This window comes from Abramis brama (genome assembly GCF_963993115.1).
Source record: "Abramis brama genome assembly, chromosome: 15".
NCBI lineage: Eukaryota > Metazoa > Chordata > Actinopteri > Cypriniformes > Leuciscidae > Abramis > Abramis brama.
The window spans coordinates 31,450,207-31,469,131 of record NC_139977.1 but is presented as its reverse complement, the minus strand read 5'-3'; the positions used below and the strand labels follow the sequence as shown (position 1 = coordinate 31,469,131).

Here is an 18,925-nt window from a genome sequence, read left to right as displayed (position 1 = left end):
GATTCAAGTCTCTCTATCTCTCCTCATATTAAGCAGAGAAGGAAACTTGAGTGTACGACTTGGACTCGAGTCGCACTTAAGTCGCAGAAAAAAAAAACTTGGACTCATGAACAACTGACTTGAGACTTGACTTAAAGGGATAGCACACCAAAAAATTAAAATGTTGTCGTCATTTACTCACCTTCAAGTTGTTTCGAACCTGTATGAATAATTTTTTTTTTTTTTCTGAACACAAAAGAAGATATTTTGAAGGATGTCGATAACTAAACAATTGATGGACCCCATTGACTTCCATAGTACTGAGCATGAATAAATGATGAGACAATTTTGGGTGAACTATCCCTTTAAAGACAGAGACTTTTGATAATTTTGGGAGGCATTCCCAATTACTTTCTCCTTACTACCCCACATGACAACATGGAACACCATCTTTTACTATTAATTTCCTATCAATATGTGCTGCAGCAACAAATATCAAATATAAACACACCAAGCCAGCGTTATTATATATTAGACCATCTGAAAGCATGCATATTCATCACCCATCGGACAAGTGCTGATATATACATGAACAACAAACAGTAACACTATAGCAGAGTCCTACCTTGTGATAATATCTGTGCCAGTCAATTTGAAAAGCAACCAATTAATCCAAAGGGGATCTGCAGTGTTGCACAGCTGGCAAGAGGCTTGCGTGCTGACCATTTTCAAGAAGTACATGTTTCCATCCTTTTCATGTTCCTTTGGTCCTTTTTCCCAAAGTGTTTGCTACCATATGCATGCCTATAATATTTGGATATTATATGCATGCATACGGTAGCAAAAACTTACTTATACTTGGACTGAACGTACACTTCCATACATATTTTTTGACCCTGCCTGACTCATTTCTACAGATCAGTTTGTTGAGTCGGGGTTACTTATATGTGTGTGTGTGTGTGTGTGTGTGTGTGTGTGTGTATATATATATATATATATACTGTGTATGTATATATATATATATATATATATATACTATATATATATACTGTATATATATATATATATATATATATATATATATATATATATATATATATATATATATATATATATATATATATATATATATATATATATATATATATATATATACAGTATATATATATATATATATATATATATATATATATATATATATATATATATACAGTATATATATATAGTATATATATATATACTATATATATATACTGTATATATATATATATATATATATATATATATATATATATATATATATATATATATATATATATATATATATATATATATATATATATATATATGAAGCGCTGTGTGTTTATATACAATGTTTGCTATTTGAGAAATATATAAATAAGAAATACGATTTTTTATATATATATTTATATATTTTTGTCCGAATATTTTTTTTTTCCGGGGTGGAATTGAAGAACAACAGGTTTGTTTTTGTTTATTTTATCTATTTATTTATTTATTTATTTATTTATTTATTTATTTTTTTACTTTTTTACTTTTTTTTTTTTTTTTTTTTTTTTTTTGAAGAAGTTGCTGGATTTATTTATTTATTTATTTTTAATTATTTATTTATTTTGTTGTTGCTGTTTTCTGGTCCAGCAGGTGAAAATGGTGCATCTGATCACTTAGTAAAGCAGCTACACACCTCTGCTCAACAAGAAAACCAGGTTTGGATTGTAGTACTCTCAGCCAGATCTTGTTCTGGATCTCAGTTGAGAGAGATTTGCAGCACATACTTCAGTGTAACTCGATCCAGAGTTCAGATTTGTAATGAAGGGTGATTTAAAAGCCGTTGTGTTCTTCAGAAGGAACTGTAATCCTTGTACAGTAGCTTATTGTTAGTGGGACGTGAGTATGTAAATTGCAGTTAAACATGCTCATCTAGATGGACGGTTCTCAGCCAGAGTTTGTTGCAGTGTTGGGTAGTCCGTAATGAAATGAATCCGTGTCTGGCTGTCAAAATGAGCATTTACTCTTGCTTGCCAAGTCCCAGACAAACACTGTGGAGGTGCTGGAAGAGCCGGAGGATGCTGGGAGTTTTCACAAAAGAGCCCAGAAGGGTTTTTTGTTCATACTGAACCTTAAATCTGAGCGTGAAATCAGTGCCATGCTAAAGATGGTGCCGTGTTACAATACTGACCATGGAGTGTGACAGTGAGGAGTGTCATGGGGGTGTACTCTTGTTTTAAAGACTCGTCCGGGCAGAAAAAGGCACCTTAATTAACAGGAAACAGGCTGATGTATCGCACAATAAAACCGCTGTGTGTATGAGCTGGTTCAGTGTGACCCGCCGTGAGGCTCTTTACTCACTGCCAACTGTGTGTTTCAGTGACATCTTTGACATTGTCTGCAATGATGGCCGAGTTCATTTCAAGTCTTCTTAAGTTTAAAAAGGGTCATTCCACACATTTGTGGCAGTTGTTTTTCCATATATAATGTTGTTAAAATTATTAATATGAAATAAAATCATATAATATAATATAAAATAATGTAAATTCATTATTTTATATTTGTATTATTGCTAAAAAACAAAAAATAATAAAAAAAATATATATTTTATAATATTAATAATATAAGAATAAATATATAAATTAAATAATATAATGCAAATTATTTATTAAATAATTATTAATTATTATATATATGTACGTACGTATGTATATGTGTGTGTGTGTGTATATATATATATATATATATATATATATATATATATATATATATATATATATATATATATATATATATATATTTATATTAAATGTTTACGTTTGCATTGTAGAATTATGACGTATCATGATGTGCATTGTTTTGTGAGGTGTGATAATATTTATTTAGTAGTACTGAGCAATATTTATGTAAATGAGGGTGGCTCATGTATTAAAATATTCTCATGATTTTGTAAAATAGTAAAAAATAGTCACTTATTTTAATGAGTTGTTTTTGCAGTTCAGATTCTGTAAATGATCTGTGTGGATTGGAGAGGGAGTTGTGAATGTGAGAGTATGTGTTTTTCATGATATGAGAGCAGTGCACAGAGACTGAATCCTGACATGTTGACAGAAACTGAATCTTTATGCTGGTTTCTGTTTTTGTCTGTCTGTTATATTGCTGTTCAACTGAAACTCTGCTCGTGTCGTTCAGAAAGACTGGCCGTAATATAACCCCCCCCCTAAACCTGATCGCCCTCTGTGTGTGAGATTTATTTATATACGGGCACTATTCAGAGAGAAACTGAAGATTCCTGGCTATGTGCGCACACACACACACACACACACACACACACACACACACACACACACACACACACACACACACAGACAGTGTTAATGATCCCCAATATGGCTGCTCAAGTACACACTCGACCACACACATGCATGATGACTGTAACTCACTGAAAACAATCCAGTCTTCCCAAGGTTAAACATTTTCTCTCTCTCACACACACACACACACACACGCACGCACACACACACACACTTTCAGCACCTGCGTTAGGACATCACAGTCCAGACTTCTGCCTCTGATCTCGCCCGCCTGTGTGTATTTTTAGCCTGTGAATATCTAAGATCAGTAACTCCCTTCTTCTCCTTCTTCTTCTGTGTTCTGTTTCACTTCTTCTGATCTTTCACACTATACTGTAGTCATTAGTAGTTCCTCAACAAACTCATGATTAATTTGCACATTTCAGTCACACTGACTATATGTCTGAATATCATTGCATTAGAGAACAAAATCATTTAAAGGTTCTCTTATCACATCATGAGAACTTAAATATTCTGGTAAATAAATTGTAATGTAATGTTTTATAGCATCATGGGAACTTTAAAGGTTTTCTTTTTTTTAATGAACTTTAGGATTATTTTGTACCATCATATGAACTTCTTTAATGTTCTTTAATGTACTGTAATTTAAATACTTAAAAGTGTTTTTAGGACATCATAGGAATTGTTTTTATGGTATTATAGGAACTTAATGGTTTTCTAATGACAACACAGGAACTCAAGTTCTCTTATCTCAGCAACTTAAATATTCCTTTATGACATCAAAGGAACTTAAAGATTATTTTATGACCGTATGAATTAAAGGTTCTTTTATGACATCATAGGAACTTTAAGGTTCTTTTTATGACATCATAGGAACTTAAAGGTTCTTTTATGACATCATAGGAACTTAAAGGTTCTTTTATGACATCATAGGAACTTTAAGGTTCTTTTTATGACATCATAGGAACTTTAAGGTTCTTTTTATGACATCATAGGAACTTAAAGGTTCTTTTTATGACATCATAGGAACTTAAAGGTTCTTTTTATGACATCATAGGAACTTAAAGGTTCTTTTATGCCATCATAGGAACATAAAAGTTCTCTTATGGCGTTATAGGAACTTAAAATGTCCTTTGTCATTATAGGAAATTAAAGGTTATTTTATGACTTTTGGAACTTAAAGGTTTTTTTTTTACATCATTGGAACTTATAAGTCCTTTGTGGCATCTTAGCAACTTAAAATGTTCTCTTTTAAAACGTTCTCTTATGTCATCAATCTGTAAAACCCCTTTTGGAACCTTTATTTTTAAGAGTTTAGACACGCAGATGTTGAAAATTAAGTTTTTCTTTTGATGGGGCAGCAGAGGTAGTCATTATATTCTACTGTGCAGTGGCACGTGTGTGTGTGTGTTAAAATGCACCTCACTTTCTTCACATGTCGTTTGCGCTCCTTCCTGCAGCTTGTGTGTATTTTAAAGGTCTCCGTAGCTCTGCCTAAATATAAGCTTTTACAGGCACTGACCCTTCATCAGGCTTCAGTGTGGTCACGTCAGAGCTGCCCTGCTCTTTCTGCACTGATGTACAGCTGTAATTACACGTGAAGCTGCTATTTTCTGTCCTTTGCATTGGGTTTCCATTACCTACAGTTTCTGTCCTGAAGTTATTTAAGTCAGAGCCGTAGCCGTGCTGCAGCTAGTTTCATTTAGAAAGAAATTCTAAAGCTTTTTGCAGCTTTCATAGCGCGTTTTTTATACTCTCAGTGGCCTCAAAAACTATTTAGACACTTAAAATGTCGGAATTGTCATTGCAAAATATCATGAGTTACAGTATATTATTTGCATTTATCATTGTTTTTTCCTGCTGTTTATGTTCACTTTTTTTGTGTAGTTTCTTTGCATGTGGGCATTAACTGCATGCTGCTGCTCCACAGGGCCGTGATGTCATGAAACATTCATCATATTTCATGCCAAACCAAAGACTGTGTGTTCACCGCAGTATTTCTGGGTCCACTGCAGTTCTGCCAGCAACATATTCACTGTGCTCGCAGGACTGTTAATGAGCAGCAGACGTCAACACTCATTTGCATGCAAAATGCAACCCATTTTACAACCCATGTGATGTATTTCTGAGTAAACCAGATATATAATATTAATCCCTGTCCTGAAGTCCTAGAATTAAGCCCTGTGTTTTGCTCGGAAATGCATCAGCTTACAGAACTTAAACGCATTATACATCCCGTTTCATGGTTTCTTTAAAAAAAAAAAAAAAGTTAAACATGGTTTCTTTAAACATAAACTTTTCTCATCTCAAGGGATGCATGAACTGATCAAACGCATACCTTACATGCAACTTAAGTCACTCTGGGATGAATGCATCTGCCAAGTTTTGTTTTTTAGTGATGAGTGGACAGGTTGAGAGTGAAAGACAAACTCTCATACTCTTGGAAAGGAAAAACAAGAACCTAAAGTACAAACCGCAGAGACACACACACACACACACACACGCAGGCCCTAGAAGCATGAGAGGGTGCAGAGAAAGAGAAAGAGAGGGATTGTGAGAGCTGTCAGCGGGCGTAGTGGGAAAGCTGATTCTGGCAGAAAGTGTTGTGTGTCGGCAGCGAGTGGCATCGATCACTGTGCCGTCTCTGTGAGTGCCAGTGCAGAGAGAGAGAGAGAGGGGACGGGCACAGTTGGCAGACACTGAATGTTTGAGAACGGCCTCATGGTTGCCCAGTTGGCAAGATGCCACTGTTTAAACCCAGCTTGCATTTCTGAGCCTGTGCGTGCGGCGGACACGAAACAGGTGCTCCACAAACTGCAGGCTTCAAGAGTATTAATACAGGAAAAGAGGGATGTGTCTGCATGTGAGATGTGTGCGAAATCGCATGCAGTGTGTGTGTGTGTGTGTGTGTGTGTATCTATTTATCTGTCTGTCTGTCTGTTTGTCTTTCTTCTGTGTACCGTTACACCCCTAATATACACACACATATAAACAGAATGTTTGGAAATGTAAACTGATATTTCCTACTGACACAGTAAAGCAAAAGATATAAATATCTGACTTAAAAACATTTTTGGGGGGGTGAAAATACAGTGACTTTTACACAGGTCTGTTTTTATGTGTACACTCACAATAAAATGATGCTTTTGTAAAATAAAGAAGTTTGTGGAGCGCGCCACAAAAATGAATGGACACTCTAGCAAGCTCTTGCGCGTCGTCTGAACTCTGGTTTTGGGTTGGTGTGTAGATCGCCTTTTTCTTCTTCTTCTGCTCTTTTTCCTGTTGTGGTGGTTAGCAAACAGTGTTGCATTACCGCACGCGCCCCCTTCTGGATTGGAGTGTGAATGGCCTGTGACTGACTGTGTTCGTTGTCTGACTGCATTTTCTGTAAAGCTGCTTTGAAACGATGTGTAAAAGCACTATGCAAATAAATGTGAATTGAACTTTATGCACCAAACCGTGATGTCCGTACCGTGACGAATGCATGTTCGGGACGAATGCATGTACCGTTACACCCCTTTATGTATGCATGTATGTATGTATGCATGCATGCATGTATGTACATGCATGCATACATACATACATACATACATACATAGTAAATATAAAATAATTATTTATATTCAATACATACACATCAAGAAGTTTTTTATTATTTGTTATAATTTATTCCGTTATTCGCTGCTCCTCGTTTCATTTTCAGGGCAAAACCCGAATCAGGGTTCGACTAATCAGGTCTGGCATGTGAATGAATTTTTCTGGGAAAGTGCAGTGTGTGAGAGGCCATGTCATGCGCTCACACTCAGACAACACACACACATGTCGAGCTTTTGTTGATTGTTTACTGTGTGTGTGTAATTCTCCCCTCACACACACAACAGGGTCTTTGTGTGTGCGTGACCTCCTTTTAGCATTTCCGTACAGTGAGGGTCGTTGGTAGAACTTGTTTGGCGCACGTGTGCTAGTTTCCTCCCTGAAGCTGTGAAAACTCTTGTGCTGTTGATCAATGCTTGTTTTTTTACTGTGTTGATTTCCAATGCATCAGTCACTGGTGTTGCTGTCCTGCAGGGTCAGTCACGGGCCTCCTGTCGGTTTGAGTTTTGGGTTTCTGTCCAAATATGTGCTTTTCCTTTTGATATCTGAAGCACATCTGATGTCTAAAGCCACAACAACTAAAAAAAAGTAGTCATATTCTATAGTTTTTCACTTGAAGTGATCTTAAAACTTTAGTCCAGGTTTCTTATTTTTGTCAACCAATGTCATGTTGTCAATGCTCATTTACTGCTCGTTCACAATTTTATAACCGTAAAATTAAGATAAAATCAGTTGAAATTAATATACTACTTTCTCAACAGGAATTAATTGAAATTTGGAATGGAAATACTTGTAATGGAGTATTTTCGGATTTTTGCACACTTAGTATTGCTATAACTGCGAATACTATATATATCTTTAGAAATAAACAATGGCCAGAGACCATAAACAGTGGGTTGTATTTGATGCAACCGTCATATTTAAATATATATACATTATTTAAATATAGAATGAATGCAATGTAAAGCGAAATGTACTTTTATTTTATTTAGGGCTGCACGATATTGAAGAAAAATGCGATATGCGATAACTCATTAAACAATGCAATATTCGATATGCGATACGATAATGCTTAAAGTGTGTAAAATAAACTTAAATCATTTTTAAAATATATTTAAAATTATATAACCTACATGCATGTTTCACACTCTTTTTGTGACAAGTCATCCCTACAACTTCTGAAAGTGAACAGCAGTGTTTTACTGTGGCATAAGAAGTGTTCAGGGGTTCAGGTTATCCTACATTAGGGTTATTTAACAACAGAAACTGAATAATCAAACGCAAAAATAAAACACTGTATGAATGAAATATATCCTGATTCTTATTAAAGCTACAAAAGTTATTCAGCCAAGAGCTGTGAGTGATTTTCTCTTTGTCTTTTGTTCATGACCCCAGTTACCGCAAGCCGTTACGATATGCATATCACGATATATACGTTTGCGATATTTCGATAATTTCGATATATTGTGCAGCCCTAATTTATTTTATTTGTTGAAAAGTGTGTTCCAGTGATTTTCCTCTTTTAAAGCGCTGTCTCTTGTTAAATCTCTGTTCTAAGGATCCGATAAGTTTCCTCCCTCTCATGTCATAAGCTTTTCTCTCTCGGATCAGAATGAAAGAAATGAAACGGATGAATCTGAAGAGCCGATATAAGCCGAGCGCTGCAGTTTGTGTTCTGTCTTTGCTTGGGGCCATTTAGTGTTTCCTGTGATCTTCACATGTTGACTTTCCTGGATCTTATTACATTCCTCTCTCTTCACTTCATTTGTTTTCTTTTGTCTTTCAATCTCTCTGCTCTTTTTCTCCACAGAACAATAACACAGAGCACATATGGAGATCATTTGTTGGAATTTAAAAACACCTGTCAGGATATGAACCATCAATACTAATGCATGTTTTATTATGACATTTAAAATCAAACAAGTGTTATGTTGATTTTACATGCATACATTTTTCAAAAAAATCTAGTTTTGCACATCTAAGGAGATGAAGGTTGTGTCTTAAATGACCAATCAGTGTGAAAACCTACCCTGGAAATCCAGAGTTCTCGCGAGAGCACAAGTTGAATTTGCTCAGTGAGTTACTCTGGCGTCGAGTAATGATGCTCATTAAATATGCCCTTGTATCCGAGCTGCACCAATCACATCGGGTTATCTGATATAGGCGGGCCAGAGGCGAGCTAAACAGAAGACGACAGATGGCTATTGCAAGATGGCGATGGATGAACACCAGTTGTTTGAAACGGCTTTGGCCGCTACAATGAACGAGTTAGACTTGGCTTTTTATCTAAAAGAGGAACAGAAGACGCCGCTCGAATCCTTCCTTTGCATGAAGGCCGTTTTTGCTGTTTTGTCGACCGGACACGGCAAGAGTCTAATCTACCAGTTAACTCCGCTGGTAGCTAAGCGTATGGGGCTTGTTGTGATTGGTCGTAGTGTTATCCAATAGCGTGCAGTGAGATTTTCAAATGCACGCTTGGTGCCGCCCCTCGAGCTGGCCGATCTTCATTAGTCGATGCCAGACCATTCATCTTTCAGATTTAGGTCTGGATTTCCAGGCTAGTGGAAACTCTAGATGATTTTAAATATGAGTTGTCATGAAAATCATTATATACGGTGTCATTTTTCTGTCCTGGGGTTTAGTTGACATTTCAGAAGCATGTGTCGTGACCTCATGATGTCTGACTTCACTTCCCTGTGGCATAGATATCAGTTCAGGGGAATTTCTGACAAATCAGCCGGTCTAGTTTACAGTCATATCTAGGTTATTGATCTTTAACTGTGGTTTCTCTATGTATTTAAAACCCTGAATCTGAGTTCAAGGACGCGGGACGTGCTGTTTTTACCACACGGGACAGTGAGCACATGCTATGCTAACCGGCCGCCGCTGATAGCGAGCGAGAGGGATGTTTTGGCTTTATCTCACTGATGCTAATTTTGGTCGCTTGTCATCGCGTTCCTCTTCTCTCCTTCCAAGAGCTGCTGTTCTGCCTGAAGCCGGGCTCATTTGATATGAATGTTACGTAGGGCTGTGACGGTGGCAGTTTTTTACCACCGCGGTGGTAATGGACCCAAATACCGGCGGTGTTGCGGTGTTTGGGGGGTTGTTTTGAAATAAATAAATAAATAAAAACAAAAAAACGACACAATAAAGCCGGTAAAGCATTGCAATAAATATCAGTAAATACTGGTAACTTACATAATATAATAAATCTATTCTATTTAAGAAAAATCTTAATCTATTTAAGAAAAAGAAAAAAAACTTTAGTTTAATATTTCCACACAAAGACGCGTGATATAGCCTATACCGCTCTGCGCTTTGAGAGGGATGTGGGACACGAGCAGGCATCGATCTCTTTTCTGATATCTTCATGTTTTCTACTTGTAAAAGGTATGAAGAGCAAATTTTATCTTCCACATGGGCAAGACATTTAAGCTATGTTTGCGCGCTGCCAGAGAAAGCCAAACTAAAATCACCCGCGCGTGTGAAACGCGCTTTACAAATGAACTTGACGCGCCTATACCAATTATCATAGCCTATGTCTAATAACAAGCACAAACTGTGTTAAAAAGAATTTGACGTACATGTAAAAAATGTAGGCTATATCTGTCCTACAGCGTTTTTTCTACTTTAGCCTACCACAGTAAAGAATACGAAAATAATCGACCTAAAAGCGAACAAAGGAAGAAACGTTTATAATCCCCTTTGGAAATGGGTGAGACGCGAGTGAAGATATGGGAAAAGAAAAAAGAGATTCCATGCAGGGATGAGTCACGATTTTTGAATATTCGGTTGTTCTAATGTCTGTTGTGCGATCATTCTCTAAAATAAAATCTCCATGTTCTGGTGCTGATGCGGTTAACGAGTTCATGTGGGTGACGCTGCCAATAACGCACATAACAGCTGTCACAAACCGGCAAAAGTAATGATTATGAACGTGTCAAATATAGCAAGGAGACATTTGAAAAGTTTATTAATAAAGTGGGAAGTTTTTTTGTGTCAGTGTCGGGCTGCAAAGATGAAGTTGACGATGCTCAGTGCTCACTCACTCGTCATCTTCGCAGTGAACGCGCAGAGAATTGCACACTATACGGAATACATAAACATATGCTTGTCGGTTTATTTTCGTTATGAATTGTTTTGTTTAAAAGTAGACAATTCAACTTTCTATATGGAATAACTAATGGAATTCGCTGATTATCGGGTGAAGATCGCAAACCAGAATTCAAAGCCGACAAAGTTTAAATTTATGGACTCTCGCACAACTCTCTCATTCAAACTTTTCCATGGCTGCGCCTGCGATATAACATTTAATTGCTAACCTATTATTTATTTTGTAAACAAAGCTTTGTGTGTCATAATATTAATGTAAAACAGCATTCACATACAACCTTTTTTTTTTTTTTGCAAACTACCGCCGGTACTCCTCAGCCACCGCGGTGGCGCTTTACAACCGCGGTGGTGCGGTTGTCAAGTTTACCGGCACAGCCCTAATGTTACGCAAACGCTTCCCTGCTCTTTACTCACTGCGAACTATGAATGAGTAGAAATGCTACAGTTAAAGAAGTTCATCCATAAAGGCACATTCTGCATTGGGCTGCATGATATTGGAAAAACTGACATTGCAATATTTAGTTTTTCTGCAATATACATTGCAATATGAACAAATACAGGAGTTTTCACCAGATGACTTGAATTGCTCTATTCTTGAATCAGCTGGGTGATTTTGTACATCTGCATATAGAGATTAAAAATAATGGTAACAGGTTTCATTAGTTAACATTAGTTACCTACATTAGTTAACATGAACTAATAATGAACTGCACTTCTACAGCATTTATTAATCTTTGTTCATTTTATTTCAACATTTACTAATACATTATTGAAATCAAAAGTTGTATTAGTTAACATTAGTTAATGCACCGTGAAGTAACATGAACAAACAATGAACAGCTGTATTTTTATTAAGTAACTTTAACAAAGATTAACAAATACAGTAACAAATATATGATGGTTATGTATCATGGATCATGGTTAGTTCATGTTAGTTAATACATTAACTAATGTTAACACACACACACACACACACACACACACACACACACACATATATATATATATATATATGTATGTATGTGTGTGTGTGTGTGTATGTATGTATATATGTGTATATGTATATATAATTCTTTTTTTATAAAATATTAAACAAAATCAGAAATGTAATTAAAAAAAATGTATTTTATAGTACAGCTGTAAAAGTTATATTATTTACTTCTTTAAATGTTTATTTTCAAACATTTAAACAATCAAGCTTTTATTTTGGTGGTTTTCTGGAAAATAAATAAATAAATGCAATTTCATGTAAATGAAAACAGTGCCAGACTTCACTCTGAAACCAGCAGTGCATATATTTAATTAATTAATCACAGCCTTTGTGATTTGATGATCACACTTAGCCATATCGCAGCTATTCTGTCATAATTGTATCAATAATTAAGTCCAAAAAAGTTTTGCAATATATATTTTTTATACTGTAAATAGTTTAGACGAGCATGAAAATGGTAATGTTTGGACCATGGGACTGTATATTCAAAATTGCATGTAAGCTGCTGTATTGTTCATTGTATGGAAATGAGAAGTGTGAATATATGTGTATTCATTCGTTGTTGTTGTGTGCAAAGTAAACACTTGATGTCACTCTTAATAAAGCCTGTTACCGCTAAATGATGACACGTGTCAGTTTGAACATGCTAAATTTCTCCATTTCATTGGCTGTGATTGTCTCAGATGTGGAGCTCGTAGTTCGACTGACAGCTGTCTTTTCTTCCTTTTCTCTCTGTCGTTCTCACAGAGGAAACATCACGCTGCCGAAGATCCCGGAGTCCAACATGGCTCTGAGTGTGTTAGGAGTGTTTCTCGGATTGCTTCTGGAAGTTTCCACACACGGCCCCTCCAGCGTTCCCAGGAGCTCATGGAAGCAGGATGGTGAGTGAAGGGTTAATTTAGTTTTTCTTGTCAGAAATGTAATGGGTGTCAAACGTCTGATGGCAGCACGTGTGTTAGAAAAGCCACACATCAAACTTCCTGTGATGGTGAAACCTCTAAACTTCTAAACTGTGTGTGTGTGTAATTATACCGTATATATGTGTATACCTTATATATATATATATATGTATGTGAGATATAGATATATATATACACACACACACACACACACACACACACACACACACACACACACACAATGTCACTATGATTTGTGGATTTGTCTTAAAGAAATTAATACCGGTACTTTTATTCATCAAGGATACGTTTAATTGATCAAAAATTACAATAAAGACATGTATAATGTTGCAAAATATTTTATTCTCAATTCTGTTAATTTATTCTCAATTCTGTTCAAATAAATCTTGTTCTTTTGAAAAAATGGGTCAAGGTTTCCACACAAATATTCCGCAGCACAACCTTGATAATAATAATAAATGTTTCTTGAGCAGCGAATCACCATATTAGAATGATTTCTGAAGGATCATATGACACTGAAGACTGGAGTAATGATGCTGAAAATTCAGCTTTGATCACAGGAATAAATTACTTTTTAAAATATTTTTTAATTTGTTGTAATATTTCACAATATTACAGTTTTTGATCAGATAAATGCAGCATTGGTGAACATAAGAGACATGAGAAAAACATTAAAACATTTCATCCCCAAACTTAACAGTAATATATGTATATTTTATATATATATATATATAGTTAAGAAGCATGTTTCACCATCACAGGAAGTTCGATGTGTGGCTTTTCTAACACAAATAGCATCAGCACACACATGTGGCGCCTGCAGACGCCTGGCCGCTGCAGACCTGAGAGCCGCAAGTATGTAGCGTAAACTCGCACGCATGCACACACCAAACTGGCTGCCATACACAACCTGAAGTGTGCCAGTGACACATAAATCACTATCTTTGAATGCTCATGCTCAAATATACATGTAGTGTATAAATATCCCTTACTAAACATAAAGTGTTCAAGAATTACAGCCATTGCACATTGTCTTGGTCGTTTGTGTCCTCCAGAAGAAGCTATTGTAATCCAAATGTACCCTTTTTACTTTCTTAAAGGGGACCTCTTATGCCCTTTTGTCTAGGGCTGTACTAAAATAGGTTTCATGCTTGAATGTTCAAAAAACACATTATTTGTCCCATTTTCTCCATTGTTGCGGCTCCTCTTTTACCAGTCTGTCAGTAACGCTCTGTTTACTTCCTGTCTCTATGAAGCCCCTCCTTCTGAAAAGCACACTGTGCTCTGATTGGTCGGCTGGAGCAGTGTGTTGTGATTGGTCAAGCGCTTCGAGCGTGTTTGGAAAATGTCCCGCCCCTTACCATGAGATTCAACACACTACTAACTAACTCGACCAGGCCCCGCCCCTTTATTCTGCATATTAATTATTTAAATGAGGAATATTGTGACGTGTTTGTTCGTTTCAGGGAGTTCAGAAACACTGACACTGATATAGAGAAGAACTCTTTGTAACTTTGCAGAGCTTTTTCATGCTCAAACAGCAACATTGCACACTGAGGAACATGAACATATATAACAAGTTTAATTGGACCCCTTTAATGCACATCATTTAATGCTGATTAATGTTAATTTAATGGCAAAAAAGGAGCAATTTAAAAAGAAGCATTAGCAATTGGGCTCAGGATCTCCTCTAGAGCGGGTTCAACCACAACCAGCTGGAGAATACTGTTTAATATACTCTTTGAAAGTTTATTCAGTTTTATGTGCAATGTATTCATTCAGCAGACGTAAAGAGATTCCAGAAAATGTCATTTCTTTTCCAGCCGTTTTTCTCCTTGAATTTTCCATCTTAGTCAGATATGTCTGCTGTTTATTTCCAGTACCCAGATCTCGGCCAGTACCCACAAATCCCATCTGATGGTTTGCTAATGTGTGTGTGTGTTCCTGTAGATGTGAACCTGCTTGAGTTCTGGGAGCCGGATGTGTTCAACTACACGACTCTCCTGCTGAGCGAGGACAGAGGTGTGCTGTATGTGGGCGCTCGAGAGGTCATCTACCAACTCAACATGAACAATGTGTCAATCAAGAGCAACCAGGTGACAATTATTCCTGCTTGCCATCTCTTTTAAAGACTCTTTATGTTGGTCACACACAGTGCACTGTTAGCAGACAGTGTTGTGATGTTGTATTGACTGTGATCTCTTTCAGCTGATGTGGAAAGTTCCAGAGAACGACATGTCGATGTGTATTTTAAAGGGGAAATCCAAAGAGGTAATGTGGAAAAATGTCTTCAATCTGAATACTTCATCACTGATGGTGGAATCTTTGTAAATATTTGATCCAGAGCATGAACTGTTTTTTTGTGCTTGTGTGATAGACGGACTGTCGAAACTACGTTCGAGTTTTGCAAGTCCTGGATGAAGACAATCTGTATGTTTGCGGGACTCACGCGTTTCAACCTCTCTGTGATTATCTGGTGCGTACAACTCTTAATATTCACTAATTAAACCTTCAAAACATCAGCCGAGCTTGCCAGCAAACACTCAAACGTGGAAAATGTTTACAAGTTTTTAATCGGGCAACAGTAAGCGTCCACTTTTTATCAGCATCGGTTCCGGGAGTGTTTTTTCCATCTATTTTCTCCAAATGGATTTTGAGAAATTCTTCAGTAAAGGGTTTTAAGTTTTGAACCAAGCTAACCAGCTCACAGATAAATAACATTGCAAAAATTTCGAATAACATTTGAGGCAAATAAATATTTGAAGATTTGGGGGAAAAAAGACTTTGTGAGCATCCTTTATGAAGGAATGAGCTACTTAAAGCATTACAATATTACGGCCACAAATATAATAACACTGGGAATTATTAAATGCAGCTATTAAATGCAATTTTAAAAAAAGGTTTAAATGCCACTAATATATATTTATATATATATATATATATATATATATATATATATATATATATATATATATATATATATTATATATTATATAATTTGTAAATGCGAATTTGCGAGTGTGACTCAACTGAATCCTTGATTTGATTTAAAAGATTCACACACCAAAACGAGACGATATACGAGAACTGCATTGTGGTTTTAGTTATCGATAGCAACATTGCTGGGATCTTTACTTGTGGGAACTCAGCTGTTCCGCTTTATATAGTTTTAAACACAAAAGTATTATCATCAATTTCAATATGTGTGACATTTTGGTTTCTCTAGATTGCCAGAACTTCCCTGATATTTTGATAACAATGGCCATTTCTGGGTTTTAATACAATAGTTTCCTCTTTTGTTGCCATAAAGACAGACAACAGGGTCATGTGACTGTAGTCTGAACTATTTATTTACATTTACGCCTTTGGCTGACACTTTTATCCAAATTGACTTGCATTGCATTCAAGGTCTACATATATGATGGTTTATATCTGTTCCATTTCTTATTTTACTTTTACATAATAAAGAAAGTTGTGATGTCTCTTACCGGCTCATTCCTCTTTAGTCTCTGCAGAATTTCAGTTTGCACAACAGACCAGAGGATGGCAGGGGGAAATGCTCCTTTGACCCGGGCCAAAGTTTCACTACCGTAATGGTTGGTAAGTTCACCTGTAGTTTCTGCAGGACAGCATCAGTGTTTCATCTGGTATTCTTCTTCATATCCTCATATTTCCAGTAGTAGTGTGTTAACTGCTTGTGTTTTTCTTGTTCAGATGGCGAGTTGTACTCGGGAACCGCTTATAACTTCCTGGGGAGTGAGCCGATCATCTCTCGATCTTCTCCGTCTCAGAGTTTACTGCGCACAGAGTATTCCACGTCCTGGCTCAACGGTACGTGCAAATGTTTCCATTACAGTAGACAGTAGTATAAAATAATAAACTGTATAAGTACGTATAGGGCCCTATTTTAAGGATCTAAACACATGGTCTAAAGTTCAGGGCGCAAGTTCACTTAGGTCGTGTCCGAATCCACTTTTGCTAGTTTAACGACGGGAAAATGGTCGGCGCTCCCGGCGCATGGTCTAAAAGGGTTGTCCCTATTCTCTTAATGAGTAATGGGTGTGTTTTGGGATTTACGTGCGTTAAACCAATCATAATCTCCCATTCCCTTTAAATGCCAGTTGCGCTCGCGCCATGGCGGATTCGCTATTTATATGACGGAATTTGATAGTGGAAAGACCGAACGCGTCTCCAGAGCGCAAACGGATCTGCTCGTGCGCGAGGTAAAAGTGCGCAAGCTGAACATCAACGGGACAAGCCAGATTCACCATATCTTTATGAACATAATAATAATCTTTTACATTGTGATCCTTTTATTTAAAAAAATTGGCGTGTGTGTGTGCTGCTGTGCATCCCTGTGTGTTTAATAAGCAGAGTGTATGTGTGTTGTGGATCCGCCTATACGCGCACATTACTAATGCGCTCTTTAAATAACAAAAAAAATACTGCGCCATTGACTTTAGACCAGGGTTCAGTCGGTCAATGGCTCAGTCTATTTCTGTTCCTCAAAATAGCAACACTCCAACAATGCGCCAGAACACACCTCGTGTTCAGACCAGCAGTCCATGGGCGCACAGATGAGTGCAAATGCATTTGCTATTTAAACAACGAGGCGCCGGACGTGAAAATGAAAACCGTGTCGGGCTGAAACTAGCAAAAAGTTGGCGCTGCATTGCGCTGGGTGTAAGATAGGGCCCACAGATATACAAGCAGGCATAGAGAACAGTCAAATAAGAGTTATATGTAGACTCAAAGCACATTGGCGTAGCATGTAGTAGTTGTAGTAGGCGTAGTAGTAGTGCTGCTTAATATTGTTGTGGAAACCATGATGCATATTATTTTTCAGAATTCTTTGATGAATAGAAAGTCCAATGAACAGCATTTAGTGGCATTTATTAATTAAATTTATCAAAGCATTTATTAAATAGAATCTTTTGTAACATCATAAATGTCTTCACTGTCACTTTTGATCAATTTAATGCATCCTTGATGAATAAAAGTTCTAATTTCTCTCTTTTTTATCTTACCACAAATGGTAAGATCATGGTTTAGCTTAATAATACTAATAAAAATGACAAAAGCACAATTTGTCAAAAAACATTAAACTAATATTAAAACAAAAACTGATATAAAAGCTAATTCAGAATAATAATAAAAACTATAACCGTATATAAATGATCTTACAATAACACTGCTCATTTGTGACTGGTTCTGGTTGTGCAGAGCCCAGTTTCGTCTTTGCCGATGTGATCCGGGAAGGGCAGAATAGCCCGGATGGAGACGACGATAAGATCTACTACTTCTTCACGGAGGTGTCGGTGGAGTACGAGTTCTTCGGCAAGCTGCTGATCCCCAGGATCGCTCGTGTTTGTAAGGTGAGATCAGCCCTGTACTAACTCTTATCTCCATTTCTTCATCTTCCATTTCGTTTCCAATGAAGGCATAAACATGTATTTGTTCCGCATGTTTAGGTGTTTTCCTCATTAAAAATCATCAAACTTCCCTCTTTGTCACTTAAGATGGAGGTTTCTATCTCATCATCTTATCTAGAGCTAGATCTTATCTAGATCTCTCATTTTTTGACATCTCAGTTTCTCTGTTTACTGCTAGAGAATCAACATTTGATCATGTGTCATTTTCGTCACATAAAAACTATTCAGAGCTGAAGATTTCACAAAGATATTCTTGCAAGCCATTTTCTTTGTTCATCCAGATGTAATAATTACCAAAAATTTCAGACATAATTGAAAACAAAGCAGAATGAAATTTCAGAGCATGAGAGAAAAACAAATATTTTTCTATTATGTTTTATAAAGTTACATTTTTTTAATGTTTTTGAATAAAGTCTCTTCTGCTCACCATGGATTTTGATTTATTTGATCAAAAATACAGTAAAAACAATAATATTATATACAATTGTATTTAAATATATTGTAAAATGTAATTTATTCCTGTGATCAAAGCTGAATTTTCAGTATCATTACTCATTTTCGTAATTAAACTCG

General features: G+C 36.3%; 1 protein-coding gene across 13 annotated transcripts in view; it reads left to right on the top strand.

The window, feature by feature from the left end:
* The window catches only part of sema4d (sema domain, immunoglobulin domain (Ig), transmembrane domain (TM) and short cytoplasmic domain, (semaphorin) 4D), a 58,903-nt gene that overhangs the window by 25,403 nt on the left and 14,575 nt on the right, over positions 1-18,925 (top strand). For all 13 annotated transcript variants that reach the window (XM_084137238.1, XM_084137237.1, XM_084137227.1 and 10 more), the window contains 7 exons: positions 12,748-12,881; positions 14,871-15,016; positions 15,129-15,191; positions 15,298-15,396; positions 16,427-16,520; positions 16,635-16,751; positions 18,144-18,295. In XM_084137238.1, coding sequence (XP_083993364.1) covers positions 12,785-12,881; positions 14,871-15,016; positions 15,129-15,191; positions 15,298-15,396; positions 16,427-16,520; positions 16,635-16,751; positions 18,144-18,295 — 768 coding nt within the window. In that variant the 5' untranslated portion in view covers positions 12,748-12,784. The remainder of the gene's footprint in view (positions 1-12,747; positions 12,882-14,870; positions 15,017-15,128; positions 15,192-15,297; positions 15,397-16,426; positions 16,521-16,634; positions 16,752-18,143; positions 18,296-18,925) is intronic.